The sequence below is a fragment of the Meleagris gallopavo genome, chromosome 3, assembly GCF_905368555.1.
Source record: "Meleagris gallopavo chromosome 3, MGAL_WU_HG_1.1, whole genome shotgun sequence".
Classification (NCBI taxonomy): Eukaryota; Metazoa; Chordata; class Aves; order Galliformes; family Phasianidae; genus Meleagris; species Meleagris gallopavo.
Genome location: NC_139406.1, coordinates 26,091,074 through 26,108,826, shown reverse-complemented (window position 1 = coordinate 26,108,826; position 17,753 = coordinate 26,091,074). Strand labels below are relative to the sequence as shown.

The 17,753-nt window shown below is 40.7% G+C and overlaps 1 protein-coding gene across 7 annotated transcripts; it reads right to left on the bottom strand.

Moving 5' to 3' along the window:
* Positions 1 to 7,234: 7,234 nt before the first annotated feature.
* Positions 7,235 to 16,732, bottom strand: UPP1 (uridine phosphorylase 1). 7 transcript variants are annotated; one of them, XM_085220479.1, is made up of 8 exons: positions 16,599 to 16,732; positions 15,380 to 15,444; positions 12,533 to 12,650; positions 11,893 to 12,051; positions 10,760 to 10,874; positions 9,798 to 10,007; positions 8,565 to 8,711; positions 7,235 to 7,905 (listed from the first exon to the last, which is right to left on the bottom strand). In XM_085220479.1, the coding sequence occupies exons 2-8, from the start codon at positions 15,430 to 15,432 to the stop codon at positions 7,766 to 7,768; spliced, it is 942 nt and encodes a 313-aa protein (XP_085076605.1). In that variant the 5' UTR covers positions 15,433 to 15,444; positions 16,599 to 16,732; the 3' UTR covers positions 7,235 to 7,765. The 7 variants fall into 7 exon arrangements, with proteins under 7 accessions (XP_085076605.1, XP_010706838.1, XP_010706839.1 ...); XM_010708536.4 differs by having other exon boundaries at positions 16,455 to 16,715; XM_010708537.4 differs by having other exon boundaries at positions 16,461 to 16,715.
* Positions 16,733 to 17,753: the final 1,021 nt, after the last annotated feature.

Below are 17,753 nucleotides of genomic sequence, written 5' to 3'. Positions count from 1 at the left end.
TATCCTCTTTTCTTTGTCTACTTGGAGAATGGCTTCTTCAGGACTTTCTAACCAAGGATCATCTCACCAAGTAGTCTGAACATATTGTTCAAAAGCTGAGTGATTCCAGCAGTGAGGAAAGGTGCAAGAGATTTGCCTGCCTGTTGAGAACAAATGAGATTATGTTTCTGCCTCTTGTTTTGCTTTCATGGAGGAATCTCATCTTTCCTCTTGCTTCTCAGTGCAATGAACAGTGAGGGGATGGGTTTATATGAATGCCTTCAGGGTGCTTTACTCTCCTGCATATATTCTGCTCTTGTTTTTATTTTTCTGCTACAAAAAATGAATGCAAATAACAGAAAGAAAAAAAAATGGACGTTAAACACTTTTGTCTTTTTCCAGAGTTCAGTGACTTTTTGTATCTGCAGTGTTAATGTCATTTCATATGCATATGCAGATTTGTAGCCTTTTGAAAAAAAAAAAAAAAAAAAGGAGAAAGTATGCTATTTAGCCTTATAAGGATGCATCTAACACTGTGGTGATCCTATCACATCATCATATGTATATAATGTATATGTAATATATACATACGTATATGTAATTTTATCTTACAGTGGGTGTCTGTTTGACATTTATTTTTTCTTTTTCACTAAACACTACCTACAGAAAAACTGTATATTCTGGAGAGCCAGAATCACACATACAAACTAAGACAGTGCTATGCATGAACAAGCACTCTTTATCTTTTTTTACTGCTGAATAAATTGGATCATTACACTTTCTGCAAATTGTATACAATTGAATGAAAGAGGCATCTTAACATGCATGGCTGTTTTTCTTCTTAGAGCATAAAATCCTCAAACACTTAAAAACCTTTTAAATACAGAAGACTTTAGTGAGGATTCTGACTTCCTCAAGATTTAAGCTAAGAAGGCAATAAAAAAAAATTAAGAAGTCTAATATTTCACATTAAGCAGATTCATTACAGAATCATAGAATCATAGAATGGCCTGGGTTGAAAAGGATCACAATGATCATTTAGTTTCAGTCGCCCTGCTATGTGCAGGGTCGCCAACCACCAGAGCTGCCCAGAGCCACATCCAGCCTGGTCTTGAATGCCTCCAGCGATGGGGCATCCACAACCTCCTTGGGCAACCTGCTCCAGTGTGTCACCACCCTCTGTGTGAAAAACGTCCTCCTAGTATCTAACCTAAACCTCCCCTGTCTCAGTTTAAAGCCATTCCCCCTTGTCCTATCACTATCCTATTCATGTGTAGGTCCACTGAGTTTTCCCACTTTCCTTGGCATGATGCTCAGATGGAATGTTATGGTCAGTGTCTCAGCTTTCTTTCCCCAACTCTGGTCCTACAGAGCAGTCTGTGAAGTTTAGTTACTCTGCTTCATGTTAAACTGACTGATTAACCTGATAAAATCTTTGCATTTGAAATGGTGCAAATTGCTCTTTTTCAATATTCTTTGGGTTCAAGGAGTAGTGCTATTAAAAAATACAGATTATGTAGTTGTCAAGAATATTACATACTGGTAAAAATTCACTTCCTGAGGGCAGAAATCACAGATACAGTAACAGCAGAACAGGACTAAGTGAACACAGGACTAACTGAACACTTATTCATCAAATAAGATAGGTTTTTTCTTTCCTTTTCTCTGAGGCTGAAAAATTACTGTTTACTGAAGTAATCACTTAACTTCCAACAGAAATGTAGACATCTGCAGGACTTCTGATGTGCCTCCACCTCTCCCCATTGTGGGCCATCTTCGTGGCATGTTCCACCGTGTCAGAGAGCGTCTGAGTGGACAGTCCAAATGTAAGACACTACCTCATAAAGGAGCTTCACTTTACAACATTCCCTTGCCTAAGGGACGGTTTTCATTCTAGTCAAGCACTGTTAAAATTCCTCTAATTCTGAGTATGCACAGTAAATTTACTCCCCAGAAGCAAAGATGAAAATCCAGGAGAGCTGAGATGAAAATTTTGTGTACAGTCCTAGTATGCATTTTTACAAATTTATTTGTCAATACTTGAATGCTATGAATATGCGTACGGGCTCACACAGCAATTTTGGAAGGCTGGAGGCCAGAATTTATATTGAATGTTTTGTAGGAAATGATAACCTAATCAGTCAGTATAATGAATTTCAAACAGTTATTATCAAAGTAACTGATACGGTTCTCAACAGCATGCAAACCATCTGCCAAATTATTCTGAACAAGTAATTCTGCAAAATCTGCTCATCTGACCGTATGATGTACAAAATTTGATATGCTCTATATAATTACATACTCATAAACGCATTCCGATTTTTAATGCTAAACAGCTCTTTGTGAATATAGAAAACAACTGGTTTTATGCAATTAATTTTCAGCACTAATTAGTTACCAACTCCTCATTTTACTATATAAGACACAGCAATAAACAACTTTCACCAGTGAGATCACAGAATCACAGAATGATAGGGATTGGAAGGCAGCTCTGAAGATCATCTAGTCCACACCCCTGCTAAAGCAGGTTCCCTGTAGAGGGCTGCCCAGGAAAGTATCCAGGCAGGGTTTGAAAATCCTGTCGGAAGGAGACTTTGTACCCTCTCTGGGCAGCCTGGCCCACTGCTCTGATACCCCCACAGTAAAAAAGTTCTTCCTCAATATTAACTTCATTTGCCTTCGAGTATCATCATCCCTTCCTAAAGAAATTCATTCCTGCCTATAAGATGTTCTCTAGTAGCACACTTCTTTTTCTAGAACAAAACAGATGAAAGCCAAAGATAATGACATAAACATTCATCCAAGAACAATCCCTGTGGCGGCATTCTGGGAAATTACCTCTAAAACAGGCTTCATTGTATTATTTACAGTGTTCTAGAAAGATGAGAAATATGAGATCAACCCTTCCTGGCAAACCCTTGGCACCAAAGAGATGACTATTAAAAATTAAGCATGCAGATCAGTTCTAAATAGTTTCTGAAAACACATTGGCTCATTTGCTGCCAACCTGGATGTTCTTGAGTGGTGTTTCATCAGTAGTATCAGGCAGTCTTGAATATTACAGAGCAAATTAGAAAGTAATACATTTTACTATGTGCTCCACTCATTCTTTCTGGAATAGGAAATATATGTATGCTCAGAATCAGCTGGACAAGGTGGGACAAAATAGAGCAATGCATGCTCTTTGCTTTCTGCTCAGCTTGAGCAGACTGTCACAGTGCTGAATTGGACATTTCTTGTTTGAGTGCACAAGATATCTGGAACCACAGGGGCAGAAAAGGCAGCAGACTCTCCACCAGCATTCAGCTTCAGCTTCAAAACCTGAGTGCTTTATGGCACCACCAACTCTCCATGTCTGGCCTACAGCTTTAGTGTAAGCTAATTACAGCTCAGCTGGCAAACACATTCAAATAAACTTAGTTTTGTATGTTAAGTATATTACAGGCCAGGAGCTACACATACTGGTTGGTAGACAGGAACACAGTCTAATTGTGTGAGAGCATGACTGAGAATCAGGCAGACTGGCCTGTTTTCTTACCACCACCCACAACTCGTCTCACATGGCTCACTGTGTGATCACAAGGCTTCCCTTTGAACTGGTGAGGAGCGCTGCTCGTGAATATTGGCACAGAACAGCCCTTCACCACAGACAAAGCAGAATGACATCAATTCAACACAATTCATCTTCCTGGGAGACGCTTCCCGTGGGCTAAGTCAGGAGACAACAAAAAATGTTGGTTGTGGGCAGGGTCTGGTAAAAGATTTGATTAAAACAGAGCCTTGCAATGAAGAAAGACAACAGCCCAAACTGGGCAAGTAGGCTGCTGGTGGGGCCGTGCTTCTGGGCAGCAATAGGAATTGCGTTCTTGTAATGGATAAACTGATGGTAAACTTACAGTTTACCATTTTCTCACAGTTACAAGCTGATGAGAAGCATCTGGAATCAGGTTTCTGTGTCATGTAAAACCGGCTTTGTCTGTCTTTTCCCACTCCAGCATTTTCCTGCAGCCTATACAAAAGCATTGCCCCTGTCAGCACAACTCCATCTATTACAGTGGCAGAATTTCAGATTTAGTGCTGTTTCTCTCAGTAACCTGTTTTCTCTCCATTACACAGCAGGCAGAGGACCTTTTTTTAGCTGTAATTTAATTCATACTCTGGACTAAAATACAATGTGGCAATTATTTTAGAAAAAGAAACCATGTATTTGAGTCACTTCAATTCAATGACCGAATAACTTTCTGGGAAAGGAAAACTTAATATCTCACAAAGAACAGCTGTGATATTATCACGGCTGTGGTTTCCTGCAGCCACTCATTGCACACAGGCCTGATCCCAAACCTCAGTTGTTCCCTACACCAGGAAGGGAGTGCTGATGGGCACATCCACATGCTCTGTTTTTGCCTTCTTTCCTCAGCTTGCCAGTGGAAATGAAACATATCTCCGATTTGGGGATGTTAACTGCAGTTCTTTATATATTTTATTGCAAAATATTCTCAGATCCAGGAGGAACCAGAGATGGAAATCCAGCTCTGCTGCACAGTACAATGAAAATCCCTTGGAAGGACACAAGAAGAATCTTTAAAAAGATGTTATGTATTAAATGTGTGTAATTATACTTCCAGGAAATCCCCAAAATACCCTCTAATAGGAATTATGTTATTTGTTTTAAAGGGATAAAAACATTTATACTGCAAGCATTTTTGGAAATAGGTCATTCCACTACACTTCCCTTTAGGATTTCTTATAACTTCCACCAAAGAAAAACTTTCTCTGAAGTACATCAAGATGCAAGAAATAAAAATTAACTTCCTCAAGTGAATTCAGCTTCATCAAATTACTGCCCATTCTCAGTCTCTTTCAAATTTGTGACAGATATGTTTCAACCTATCTTACATTGTGCTCTCAACCACTTCTTTCACAGAAAGATTAGATCAGGCCAGAACACCAGGAATCAAAAAACAGACCATTGGTAGAAAAATTGTTTTCTCTTCATTCTTCCATCCTCATCACATCTGCCTTCCTCCTTTGTTGTTATCCCTAATGATGTCTGGAGTAAACTGTTTCTGTAGAATACTGTTAAGTATATGCTGACTAGACAGCACAAGTGGAACTTTGGTTGCATTTGGTTATGGACCTCTGTAAAATCTACTGGAAAGTAGCTTCACTGATGGATGCACGCACAGCTGATTCATTTCTTTATCTTTCTGTCCATATACAGTCACAAGATCTAATTCAATTGTTCTTATCAGCGTAACTTACTGTCAAGTTTCCTCTATAGCCAAGAGATTTTATGGCACGTAGGATGCATTCATATAGCACCCTCTTGTATTAGGAATTAAGTACTGCAGGATGTTGACCAGTGGAAAAAAAAACAGCATATTTCGTCTCCTTTGATTTCTAATTTTTTTTTATAATGATATAATCCTTTATATCACCTATTGGAAAGAAGAAAATTATTTTAAGAGGAAGAACAATATGATGTCCTAAGGAATGGAGGGAAGGAAAAGGATGTGGCTGAAGTTTTCTAGGAGTTCTTTCTTCCAAGCCCACACCATTCAACTCTGCGTAGGCACCACTGCTTCAGCCTAGAGTGCAGCATGTTTCTTCTTAAAGCAGTCTTCTTATTTCCTTCCTACTCTTCTGGGAATTGAAGGTTAAAGAGCAAGGCTGCTCTTTGTCACATAGTTCCCAGGGATCTCACTTCCTGCAAAACACAGGCAAGCACTGGGTAGAGCTACACAAAGATTATTTTTTTAAGAGAAAAACAGTTCTAACAAAATGTGGAGATTCCGTTTCACCCAAAACAGTTCCTGAACTTGGAGGGAAAAAAAAAAACATTTTCTGAAAAACTTACCTTCATTGCTTATCCTGAACATAACATGAGAAAGTGCATTTTTAGAATAAGGAGAATAAATAAATCAAAGGTATTTAAATCATGTTTGGATTAAAAAGAAAACAATGTCAATGTTTTCATCTTTTCCACTATCCATTCCCAATATGTCCTCAGTTAAAAAGTTATAAAAATTAAGGACATTAGTCGTTTGCAGTTTCCAATCTGCAAGAGCCCTCCCTCCCATTTTTAATGAATTGATCAAATTCTTCCAGTTTTTGTCTCAGTGAACATGCCTACTGCTGCATCAGTCCCTTTCTGATCTCTCATACTCTCATAGGGTTGTAGACTATTGTAATCAAAATAAAACCTACGTTAGCTAAATTATAGAATCATAGGATCATAGAATCATAGAATAGTCTGTGTTGAAATGGATCACAATGATCATTTAGTTTCAACCCCCCTGCTATGTGCAGGGTCATCCAACCACCAGACCAGGCTGCCCAGAGCCACATCCAGCCTGGCCTTGAACGCCTCCAGCGATGGGGCATCACAGCCTCCTTGGGCAACCTGTTCCAGTGCATCACCACCCTCTGTGTGAAAAACTTCCTTCTAATATCTAACCTAAACCTTCCCCATCTCAGTTTAAAACCATTCCCCCTTGTCCTATCACTATCCTCCCATGTAAACAGCCATTCCCCCTCCTGTTTATATGCTCCCTTGAACTCTCTCTTCAAAGTTCTTTTCAACTTTCCTTTATGGTACCTGTTGGCTATCAGTCTCATGTTGATATCAGGTACAACTGTTCCGGGCCTGAGTCTCTTGATCTGTGACTCCTACTAGGATGGGGCTATTCATTGCAGTAGAGAGAGAGAGAAACACATTCTTCTTTAGTTGATCACAGACCAAGTGCAGCAGCAAAGAAATGACTATGATTTTAAAAATAAAATGAAAAACAAAAACAACCTGCACTAAAACAAACTAGGCTAATGACAGCAGAAAAAATATGCAGACATTTTCGGTGGCATGTGCAGTCAATAGTTATTCTCCAGTTTTTCAGAACTGGAAAAAACTGCAAGACTGAGTGTTAAGTCCTGAAGACATGGAGTTGAAAAAAATGTAAAAAGAAACAAAGTGGGAGGAAGAAAATGAACTGCATCATGGAGTCCTGTGAAGATGTTATGCATCTCCTGAATGCCTTTGACTTTGTCTTCAGGCAGCAGGAGCAACAATTCAGCAAAAGATTTTGTGTTCTTCCATGCAAAATGACTACAGTAAAAGTGTTCCCTGGGTATTCACCCAATGGTGTAGTTTAAATGAGATACAAATGACTTTGTTGGATCGGTATCTAGCAAGTACAGATATTTAACAGCTCAGTGTCAAATCCTTAAGTCTGAGGAAATCCAGTCTCACACTTTGCAATTTACTGAAATATTACCACATGAAAATAATAGTTTATTTGTCAATGTCTGGAAAAAACAAAGTGCATTCACTCTAAGTTTTCTTTACAAAGTGAAACAAAGGCAGCTGTTATAATTTATATAACTTTATATATTTTTAAAAAACAACAAGGAAGGTATTACCATTCTTAAATTAATTTTAATTTGGTGGTTTGCAAGTACTTTCCAAAAAAAGTACTTTGTTTTCTTCCTACTTTTTCTTTAGCAGCAGGGATAAATTAAGCTTTTTCATACATCACAGCAAGCTTCTCCTTCACAACTTCTACTCAGAAAAGGAAATCTTAAATCCTACCAACAATAACTAAACTAATCTTAACTGAAGCACATTAGCACATTCAGTTCCCAAACCACACTGACATAAATGATTAACTTCCACATATACATGGAATGCTGAAAGCTATTCTGAGGAAAAGAACCTTTAATGCACAGAGGTTGTAACCACGACTTCTGCTGTGCAAAAGCCTTCTGCTTCTAAAAACCAAAGACGGACATGTCATACTTTCCCAAGACTTTTCTTAATAAAATATCCCACTAATTTCTGTGGTCTCTGCTGATACTCCACAAGTACATCGTGTGAACTGCTGATCTGGTCCCCTTCAAGTCGATTCAGGAGAGTGACACACACTACAGCAGCTAGAAATGAAAAGACATACTAGTTAGGTATGGCACTCTGTTACTCAATCGGTCTAAAATCATAAACATTTGAACAAACGTAAGAACACTATAATTGCTTATTCTTTTTTCCTGTAATTTACTGAAAATTAGTTAGCTTGTGTAAAAAAAAATATTAAAATCTCACTTTATAATTAGGAAAGATTTATGATGCTGCCAAAAAAACTGTAACTGTTTAAGAATTACAGCCATAAGTCTACACAAAATCTGCTTTCAAATCTATATAAAAGTGTAGACATACAGCACTATACATTTTAAAATCATCTGGTTGTTTAAATTAACCAGTTGCTTCCAGCAAACTTCAAAATCTAGCTGAGGAAAACAAATCAGTGCTACAGGCTAATTAGGTACTTTTATGACTTATGTGCTTGCCAATGGTGGAATAGCAGTTGACCGGAATGAAGTATACAAGAACTATGAGAAGAAGTTTGCATAAATTTTGAATATATGTGACTCAAATCAAGCAATCATAGTAACAGTTCTACAACCAGAGCTGTTTCATGCAGATGGTATATTATGCAGAAGATATGTCAGTACCCCACTGATAATTTTTACCTGAATTCTCCTGCACTGAAGAAAACATTCTGTTATTTGAATAAAGCAACTTTAAGCTAGTTTACCTCTGACACCGCTGAGATTGCACATGGCAGCAAAGACCGAAGATTCCATCTCAATGTTTCTGACACCAGAATCATAAGCTTCCTTCAAATATTGGAGTTTTTCTTCTTCACTGTACAAGCAGATTGCACCATCCAACCTGCCCTGTCCTGCAAAGCCATTTTATAGAAATACTGATGAAGTCGTAAACGAAGTTAAATTTCTAAAATACCCATTTATTGCAATTTCCCATACACAGTGTCTAGATTTTACTAACATTTTCCCCCATCCCCAAAGACAAATAAGACAAAGAGACTCTCAGTTACTGCTAGAGCTTCTACGTATTACTTCGTATTACTTGCATTTTTTATAATGTGACTCACAATAACTTTACTGGTTTTCTCCAGCTTAAACTTTCAAACTCATAAAGAGAAAAGTACATCAAGTGGTTTTCCACACATGGGGCACGTGTCTGAATTTTGCAGCTGAGAGAGCTGGGACTGTTCAGCCTGGACTTTTCAGCAGTGCCCAGCAACAGAATAAGGGACAAAGGACACAAACTGGAACCCAGAAAGTTCCATCTGAACTTGAGCAAGAACTCCTTTACTATGGGGGTGACAGAGCTATGGAACAATCTACCCAGAGATGTTGTGGAGTATCCTTCTCTTGAGATATTCAAAACCCACCTGGACACTTTCCTGTAGGGAACCTGCTTTGTCGGGGGGTTAGACTAGGTGAGCTCCAAAGGTCCCTTCTAAACCCCTCAATTCTGTGCAGTACCATTCTTTGGAAATTAAAATGTATTCAGATTATTTGAGATTAACACCTACAGGTAAACTGGCAGCACATTACATACAGCATAATTAAATGACACAGTACTTTACTATCTATTTGTTTTCAGGAGGCGTATTCTGAAATTCACGCCCTTAAGCCTCTTTTCAGTTCCTGCTGTCTGTATCGAAAACATTCCTGACTCCTTTTTTCAGTGCAGCTTGTCTCTGCGATTGGTCTGAAGAGATGCACAAGCTGACACTGTCTGCTTCTGACCCATCTTGAAGACTATGAAGAGCGTGCGTCCCCCTGCACACTGAACCCTTAGTCACACACCCAGTAACTGCTTGAGAAAGCAGCATTAGTTGCTGTCTTCAACCCATTCTCATGAGATTTGAAAGATTTTGTTAACAGATTTAGAGACCAGAGAAGCACCTGATGTCTGTGTGTCAATCCATACTTCTGCTAGTCTGTAGCAGCCATACCTTCATAGAAATCCAAAGTGCACATAGTGTTTCCAATGACAGTATTGAACTGATTGATTTCTTTACTGCACTGTAGCAGCTCTTTAGCCAGCTCTTCATCCAGATCTGTGCTGCGAATTATAGTTTTTCCCAGAACAACCTGTTCAAACTGAGGTTTGAAGGTGGCATCTACAGACTGCCTGGTTATAACCACTGAGCCTGGCTCCAGACCTGCAGTGGAAAGAAACAGATGCAGTTTCAATAACAGATACAGATAATGCTTAGTTTCCACAGACAAAAACACACATCTTCACCCAATCCTGTTTCTTTTAAAAGTGATAATTTTACCCCTGAAATCACAAAGAGCTATTTTTTGTGTGTGAATGCCTCACCACATCAGTTTATTATTGCAAATATGTTTGGAAAAAAAATGAAATATTGACTTTTTCATCATATATTCTTTTTTATTTTTGCTGTTTTATACAGTAAGGAATGTCCTTCTCCCTCTGTCAGATTTCTTAAGTGCATTTTATCTATCTAGAGGGTCAGATACCTCCTTTTCTTGTAAAATTATTTATTGTTTTGAAATGAAAGGACATTAGGACCCAGGAAACAAAAGAAATACCATGGTTTTAAACTAAAAGAGGAAAAATGTTAAGGGAAAATTTTTTACTCAGTGGGCGGTGAAGCGCTGGCACAGCTGCCCATAGAAGCTGTGGTGCCCCATCCCTGGAGGCACTCAAGGCCAGTATGGATGGGGCTCTGGGCAGCTGAGCTGGTGGGTGGCATGGGGCTGGGTGAACTTTGAGGTCCCTTCCAACCCAAGCTGCTCTGTGATTCCATGATATGATTAAATGCACTCAGACAATCTGCTGTGGAAATCTGTTCTGAACACCAATCACTTGGAGAGAAATACTTTGCTCTCCAACAGAGATGCCAAATGCTTTGGTTTGAAGAAAAAAGGAAATCAAGAGGGGAAATACCTATTCCACCCGAGGTGCCAATGCGAATAATGGTTATGTTGGAACACTTGGCATGATACAACATTTTGATCAGCTCGTGCAACATGATTGAAATAGAAGGAATGCCCATACCGTGCTGAAATGAAAGCAGAAATTCATGTTCGACATTCACACAGACAATGAAAAATATACATGGAAGGAGCTAGGCATTATCTCCTTCTTGATACTTTTTTCCAAATGCCATTCAACTCACCATCAAAAAACACGCATGGGCCTACTGAAAAACTTTTGAACAGTAAACATAAGGACTACCGTTGAATCTGTGGACTACAGATGAAGTTCGGTATTTCTAATAATCTTGACTTATAAAATATTTATGCTCTTGAAAGTATAATCAGTATCCTTTCTGATGCTTACAAGTTTAATTCACCACGGATTTTTTCTTAAACATGGGAAAAAAGCCTCTTTTTACTGACTTGAAATGCTAGTGACTAATTGCTAAATTTTTCAAAACACAACCATTGTTTATTTAGTCACAAAGTTCAAATGCGAGTCCACTTCAGCTTGCATGATGATGTCAAGGGAAAGGGTGAGAATGATATTACAGCTATGTTATTGCAATTCAAGCGTGTAATTGCATCTACAAATTAAAGGTGTGAATTTTTAGAATGCATACACAAGTTGGTGGCATAACTCTCATGCAATGCCCATCGTCAGCTATGTTAGCACACTTGAAAATACCACTGTAGGAATATACAATAGATGCATTTTTTCCAATATCCCACATATATCATGTGATTCCATTATTCAGGATGAAAAACAAGGATGAGACAGCAGTGATTCTGCTAAGAACATTTGAAGGCTTTGCAACACCTCAGAGTCACACTGAGGGAAAAGAAGGCAAGAAAAGAATCAGTGTCTTGGGGACAAGCCCTTTTACAAGAAAGGGATAAACAGAAACTCTTAAATAACCAACAGGACTACTCTGATCATGGATGAAAACACATAAAAACTGGACTCCATCAAAAGCGTTTAAAACAAATATGCTTCATATTTTCTACTTTGAACAGCGTCACTGAATCATGTTCAATATCTGACGTATGTGTAGTATCTGGATGGACATTTTTACATTCTGTTTCCTAAAGGTCACTTACACTGACTGACAGAACAGGTCCCACTTTGTACATGGCGTAACGGTCAGTTCCCGCACAGATGTTGGGGTAGTCACCACCAGGGCTCCCAAGTCCAAGTTCTTCAGCTATGTAGGCAATAAAAGCTTTCATCCGTGAAGGACTTCCTCCTACACACACAAACTGGTGCGGATAGCATTCAACAAAACAAAAATTGATTGGATGACTCTTGCAGAGGTAAACAAGAGTATGCTGGCACCTTAACACAAAGCTACTCATAGACGTGGTTCTTCTCTCAGTCATTCTAAAAAGCCATTAAGAAAAAATACACCCCAAAAAAATTCAATACAGCACTGAAAGGCCTTCAACCTAATTAAACTAGTAAAATACAGATTTTGACTTCAAGGCCTCAAAAATGGATTTCTCTATCTAAATAGAGACTGCAATATTTGTCTTTTTACTTCCTGAAAAGAGACAGTCAGAAACTATTATAACTGATATGGATAATTAAAAAAAAAAAAAAAAACCCTGCAAGTTTTATCCCCTTTCCATTCCTCCCTCAACTGGCAATATGGTGCCTTGTTTAATCTTATTTAGAAGACAGCTCTACTTTTACCTTCTGCAGAAAAGCTTTAAGCTTGCTGAATGAAATGCAACTTCTTACCTTTACATCTCCAAACAGTGACGGAAAATCATGGGTACCGGTCCCAAGAGCAAAATGGTAGAGGATGTCTTCTTTCATTTTTTCCAGGTGAGGGTTGCACAGATGGATAGAATTTTCTCTGTCAGGACAGCAGCATGGTGGAACATATAAAATACATTAAAAAATTTACATCAAACAGATCCTAATTTTGCAAAGTCAAGCAGTAAAAGTTGGGAAATGCCACATCTAAGCATGCCTACACTACCTGATCTTGGTTCCACACAAATTATGTTAGGGAAATCCTAAATTTTATAATCTTCTTCCATCATGTAATAAATCACACCTGATAGTAAGCATTCCATTCATTGCACAGGATGCAAGTGCTGAAGAAAAGCACAGGCAGTGGAAAACATTTACAACAGTGCAACCTTTACCTTGAACAATATCAAAGCTGTTACCCAGGGTGGGGCTTTGAGGTGAGCAGAGCAATGGGAGCTCTGACCAGGGGATATTCAATAGACCACTTTAGTACACAGACAGTATACAGCAAAGCTGAAAAGCAAACTTGATCTTGTGTTTTGAAAGACCCTCCTAGCTACCTGGGACAGGTGGGAAGAGTTGGGCTTTACAGACAGGCCCAAACACAATTTTTGGCAATTTGCCTCACTGTTTACTCTGTCACCCAGCCAGGAGAAAATAACCTATGTCCTGAAATCAGTAAAGAGAGTGCAGAGAAGCTGAATAGTCCAGGAAAGAAGTAAATGAAAATATGAAGCAAAGAAAGAAATTAAAAAAAAAAAAAAAAAAAAAAAAAAAAGGAAGAGAAATACAGTGCAAGAAGAGAGGGAAGGAGAGGAAGAAGTAAGAATTTCCTCTTAAATTGCTTCTTGTAAGGAAGTGATACACCTAAAAAAGACAACTTTTTGGAAAACCAGGAAATACCAAAGCAATGAGAGAAAACTGAACTAGTTAGCATGTGGGACCGCCTTCATGAAAAATTTGGTGGTGAACTAAGCAAGCTAAATGACTCATAAAACATCTTCCTTCTCTCTGTACTCCATGTTTACTGCTCAGCTGAAACAGGTAGGAAATATGAGTCAATAATAACAAGCTGAAGTAAAATACCAATCAGTATTTCAAAGCAGTTTTTGAGAGATGAAATAAAGAATAAAGTATCTTCCAGACAAAAGAAGATGACTTAACAGCTTAATGAATGCTTACTGCAGACACAGCGTGGCTCAGCAAATTTGGACTAGTTTGTCAGAGGGGACAAATGAAAGAGTTTCTCTGGAGTTTATGAGGAAAAATAAATAAATAAAAGAAAATAAAGACTTGCCAGGAAAAACTCTGAAGCCTGAACGTGTTTGTGTTATTTAGACGTTAGATGTTTTTGGTTATCCTGTCTGTCTTCTAATGCCTCTCCAGAAGGGTGGTACTTTCCTGTTGGACCTACATCTTTATCTACCAATTCTTTGCAGGATCTATTGTTACCTTAAGAAGTCTAAAATTGCCTACACGCCCATAGTAAGTTCATTGAATTGTTTCTTAAAAAGCAAAGAACGTAGTTAAAAACCCAGTACTTTGTCACTTATTCTTGAAAGTCCTTCTCTAATGTTACCATCAGTTTATGAGCAGCTCTTACAACCAACATAAGGCACCCCAACCCACTCTTTTTGCCTCTACCCACCACTGCTTAATGCTTTTCAGTAACTGAAAGAGCAGTCTGACATGGTGAGCAGCTCTTCTCCTTTCACCCAGCTCATCCCTGGCCTAAGGAAAGTAGTTTGGTATGGTGAGACCAGGAGAAAGAGCAAGTTATGGCACTTCAGTACAGTGCACACCACCCAGGAGACTGCCAGCTCCCTCAAGCAGAATTCCCAGGCTGCCTTCTCGGAGCGGTTCCGTGGGACTCTCTGCCAATACCAAATGGGCCGCTAATGCAGAACAAATAGCTGGCTGGGCTGATCCTTATAGAAACGGCTATTAGAGGATATAACCTGAGATCACTTTGCAGTTCGTTCTCAGACATGTAAAATACATTTCCCTCTTTATGAGAATACCAGCAGTAAAAGCTTCTCTCCAGGAAATAAACCAGAAAAAGGCGAGACTTCTATTAAAAGGCTGTGAAACTCAAGTGGTTTGTGCCAGCACTGCTGTCTTCCTGCCCGGCCCAACTACAGCTTCCTTCCTCAGCTGTGTCTGCATTCCACCTCTTTCATCTCCTATCCTTCAGCAGCACTCCTCGCCCCACAGTCTCACTGCATTTAAATGCTGTAACTGACTTGTGCTTGTTATCTGCCTATCCAAATCTAATTGCAGACTTGGACCCTGGAGTAATGGGCAATAAAAGTAAGCATATTGCTATCTGCACATGGAGCCAATGCCCTGCATTTACAGTTAAGGCAAAGTTTGCCTGATAAAAATCTTGAGCTCAATGGAGCAGACAATTTATTCCCTCACACCGCTCAAGGCACCTATAATTCTGGGGGTTTCATGAGAACATGAATATCTGAGGGCTAAACACACACATATGGCTTTACTAAAATGAGTTAAAGGATGAGACAAACAGATGGAAATTTTTGTGCTGTCTCTTCAGGCTGCAAGTCAAGCTACAGGCAGCAACCAAAGTCAGCATTTCAACAACTCACCGGATTAAAAGCCATCACAGCATCATCTATGCCTGAAAAATTCACTGCTATGGTAAATGAAAATGGTTTTCCAGAAAAGCTCTCTTTGTAGATACTTGATGTTACAATCAGTATTCCTATAACATTTCATCTTCCATTAAACAGCTGTGTAATGAATTTTATAGTTTGGGAAGGAAGGTAAGAGTGAACTTGGACATGAAAAGAAATTTCTAAATCTCACCTTGAAGACTGTTCATCTTCTGTTTTCTTCTCATTTGAGACACCGGGAGCCATGTATGCTTGAACCTAGAATTATATTTTAAAATAATTTGCTATAAATGCATTAGAACAGTCTCATCTTTAAAGTTAGCATCAGAACAGTCTCATCTTTAAAGCTAGCATCATTAACATTGATAGAAACTCCCTACATAGAAGACACTGTCACAAATACTAAAAAAAAAAAAAAAAAAAAAAAAATCTGCCACACTATAGCTTTTAGAACTCTGGCCGCTGTTTACATGGCTGAGCACTTGCCCACCTCCTGAGACAATCCCCACCTCACCACTGCTTCTGTTGTCCAGCAGCACCTGCCTTACTGCCGGAGAGAGGCACTTGTGGGGGCTCTGACTGTTCCTCCCGCTGCCGCTCCTCCTGTGTGATGGCTCTGGCCGGTCCCCGCAGCTCCTCTCTAGCTGTCATACGCTAGAAACACGAGTTCCAGGAAACCTCTTACTCATCATCTCCTCTTCCTGAAGCTCCTCCTCGTAACCGTAACAGCACTTCTATCTGTGCCTCCCGCAGCGTGAAGGTGACCAAACACGAGTTCCCAGAAATAACAGCGCTCCTGTCCCTCGCTTATCCCTTTTTCTAATCCATTACCCCAACCTACTCGAAATAAATGCATAAGTAAACAAGATGCTCCCTTCTATGCTTTCTGTAAATGTATCACTAGACTGGTACCGACACAATGACAGAACTGTACATACAGAATGAATCATCTCCTATCATTTTCAGCAGTGTCTACGTGCAAAGCTAGCTCTATCAGGGGATGCCCCTTCCAGGAAAACCCGAGTGACAAAGCCTTCCTCCTCCCACTCATCACAAAAGACCGATCGCACGGAGGTACTACGACGAAACGGAAAGCACCCCGTTCTGCAACAGAATTACGAAAGGGATGCATTTGGAAAGAGTCGAGAAAGAACCGGGTGAGAGAAAACTGAAAGCGGCACATTAAAAACGACCGAATAAAGGAAATGTATTAAAATTCATAAAGGATGATTAATCTCCCTCATTTAAAACAATAAACTCTTTCATACGTTCACCTCCGCACGAGACGGGCTCACAACCCCGCTCAGCACCGGCCCGGCATCCTTACGGCCGCAGCGGAGCACCGCCCTCGTTCCAGTGGGACGCGCGGACCCCGCGCCCGCTTGTGCCGCCCCCTCGTGCGCCGGTCTCACCTGGGCGCCACGGGGCAGCGAACACCACGCGGAACGCTGCCACAGACCCAGCCGTGCCGCGCGGTCCCCACCACCTCTCGGCTGCGGCAGCGCTGCTGGGCTGGGCCGCCCCGCCCCGAAGGAGCGCCGCACCGGGCGCGGTTAACTCCCTGCGCGCCGGCTTAGCGGGGTTCGGGGCCGGCTGAGCGGTGTGCGGCGGTGGCCGAGGTGTCCTGCAGCTGTTCCTCGGCTCGCTGCCTCGAGGCTGCGGGTTCAGCACCCTCAGCCTTTCTTCATAAGAGAGATGCTCCAGCTCTCCGATTATCCTTATGGCCCTCCTCTGGACTCACTCACATTCTGTTCCACTTCTTGTTCTGAGGCCCCAGACCTGGATGCAGTACTCCAGATGGAACCTCACAAGGGCACAGCATAGTAGAGACAATCCCCTCCCTACTGCTCCCCCTACTGCCCCCTCACCCCCCTTTTGGTGCAGCCCAGTCAGCCTTCCAGACTGCAGGTGCACACTGCGGGCTCATCCCCAGCTTTTCATCCACCAGAACCCCCAAGTTCATTTCCACAGGTCCGCTCCCAATTAGTTCTTCTCCCAGCCTGTACTCATATCTGGGATTGCCTCGACCCAAGTGCAACATCTTGCACTTGGTCTTGTTGAACTTCATTATGTTCACGTGGGCCCACATTTCAAGCATGTCCAGGTACCTTTGGGTAGCATCCCTTCCTTCTGTTGTGTCAGCTGCACCGCTCAGCTTGGTGTCATCAGCAAACCTGCCGAAGGTGCACTCAGTCCTATGACATTGATAAAAATACTGTGAAGAGCACCAGCTCCAAGATGTGGCAGTGATGTGTCCAGCCATGATGCAGGAAACAAGGGATTCCCTGACCTCTTATCACCAGGTAGAAGGAGGGAACTTGAGATACAGGAGGAGACAGAAGCAGATAGAAGAAAAAACAGAAGGTAAAGATAGAAGGTTTCTGCTGAGGGCAGCAGGTGAATCCCCTCCCTGCCTACCCCACACTCCGAGATGCCTTTACACAACAGATATGAGGCTCAGGAACTTGATGGACAGGCAAACAGTGGTATAGATGAAGGTCCACCCAGGCTGGAGGGGTCACCCAGGGCAAGTTAGCCTGTCCCCTACATCACAACCACCTCTGTCA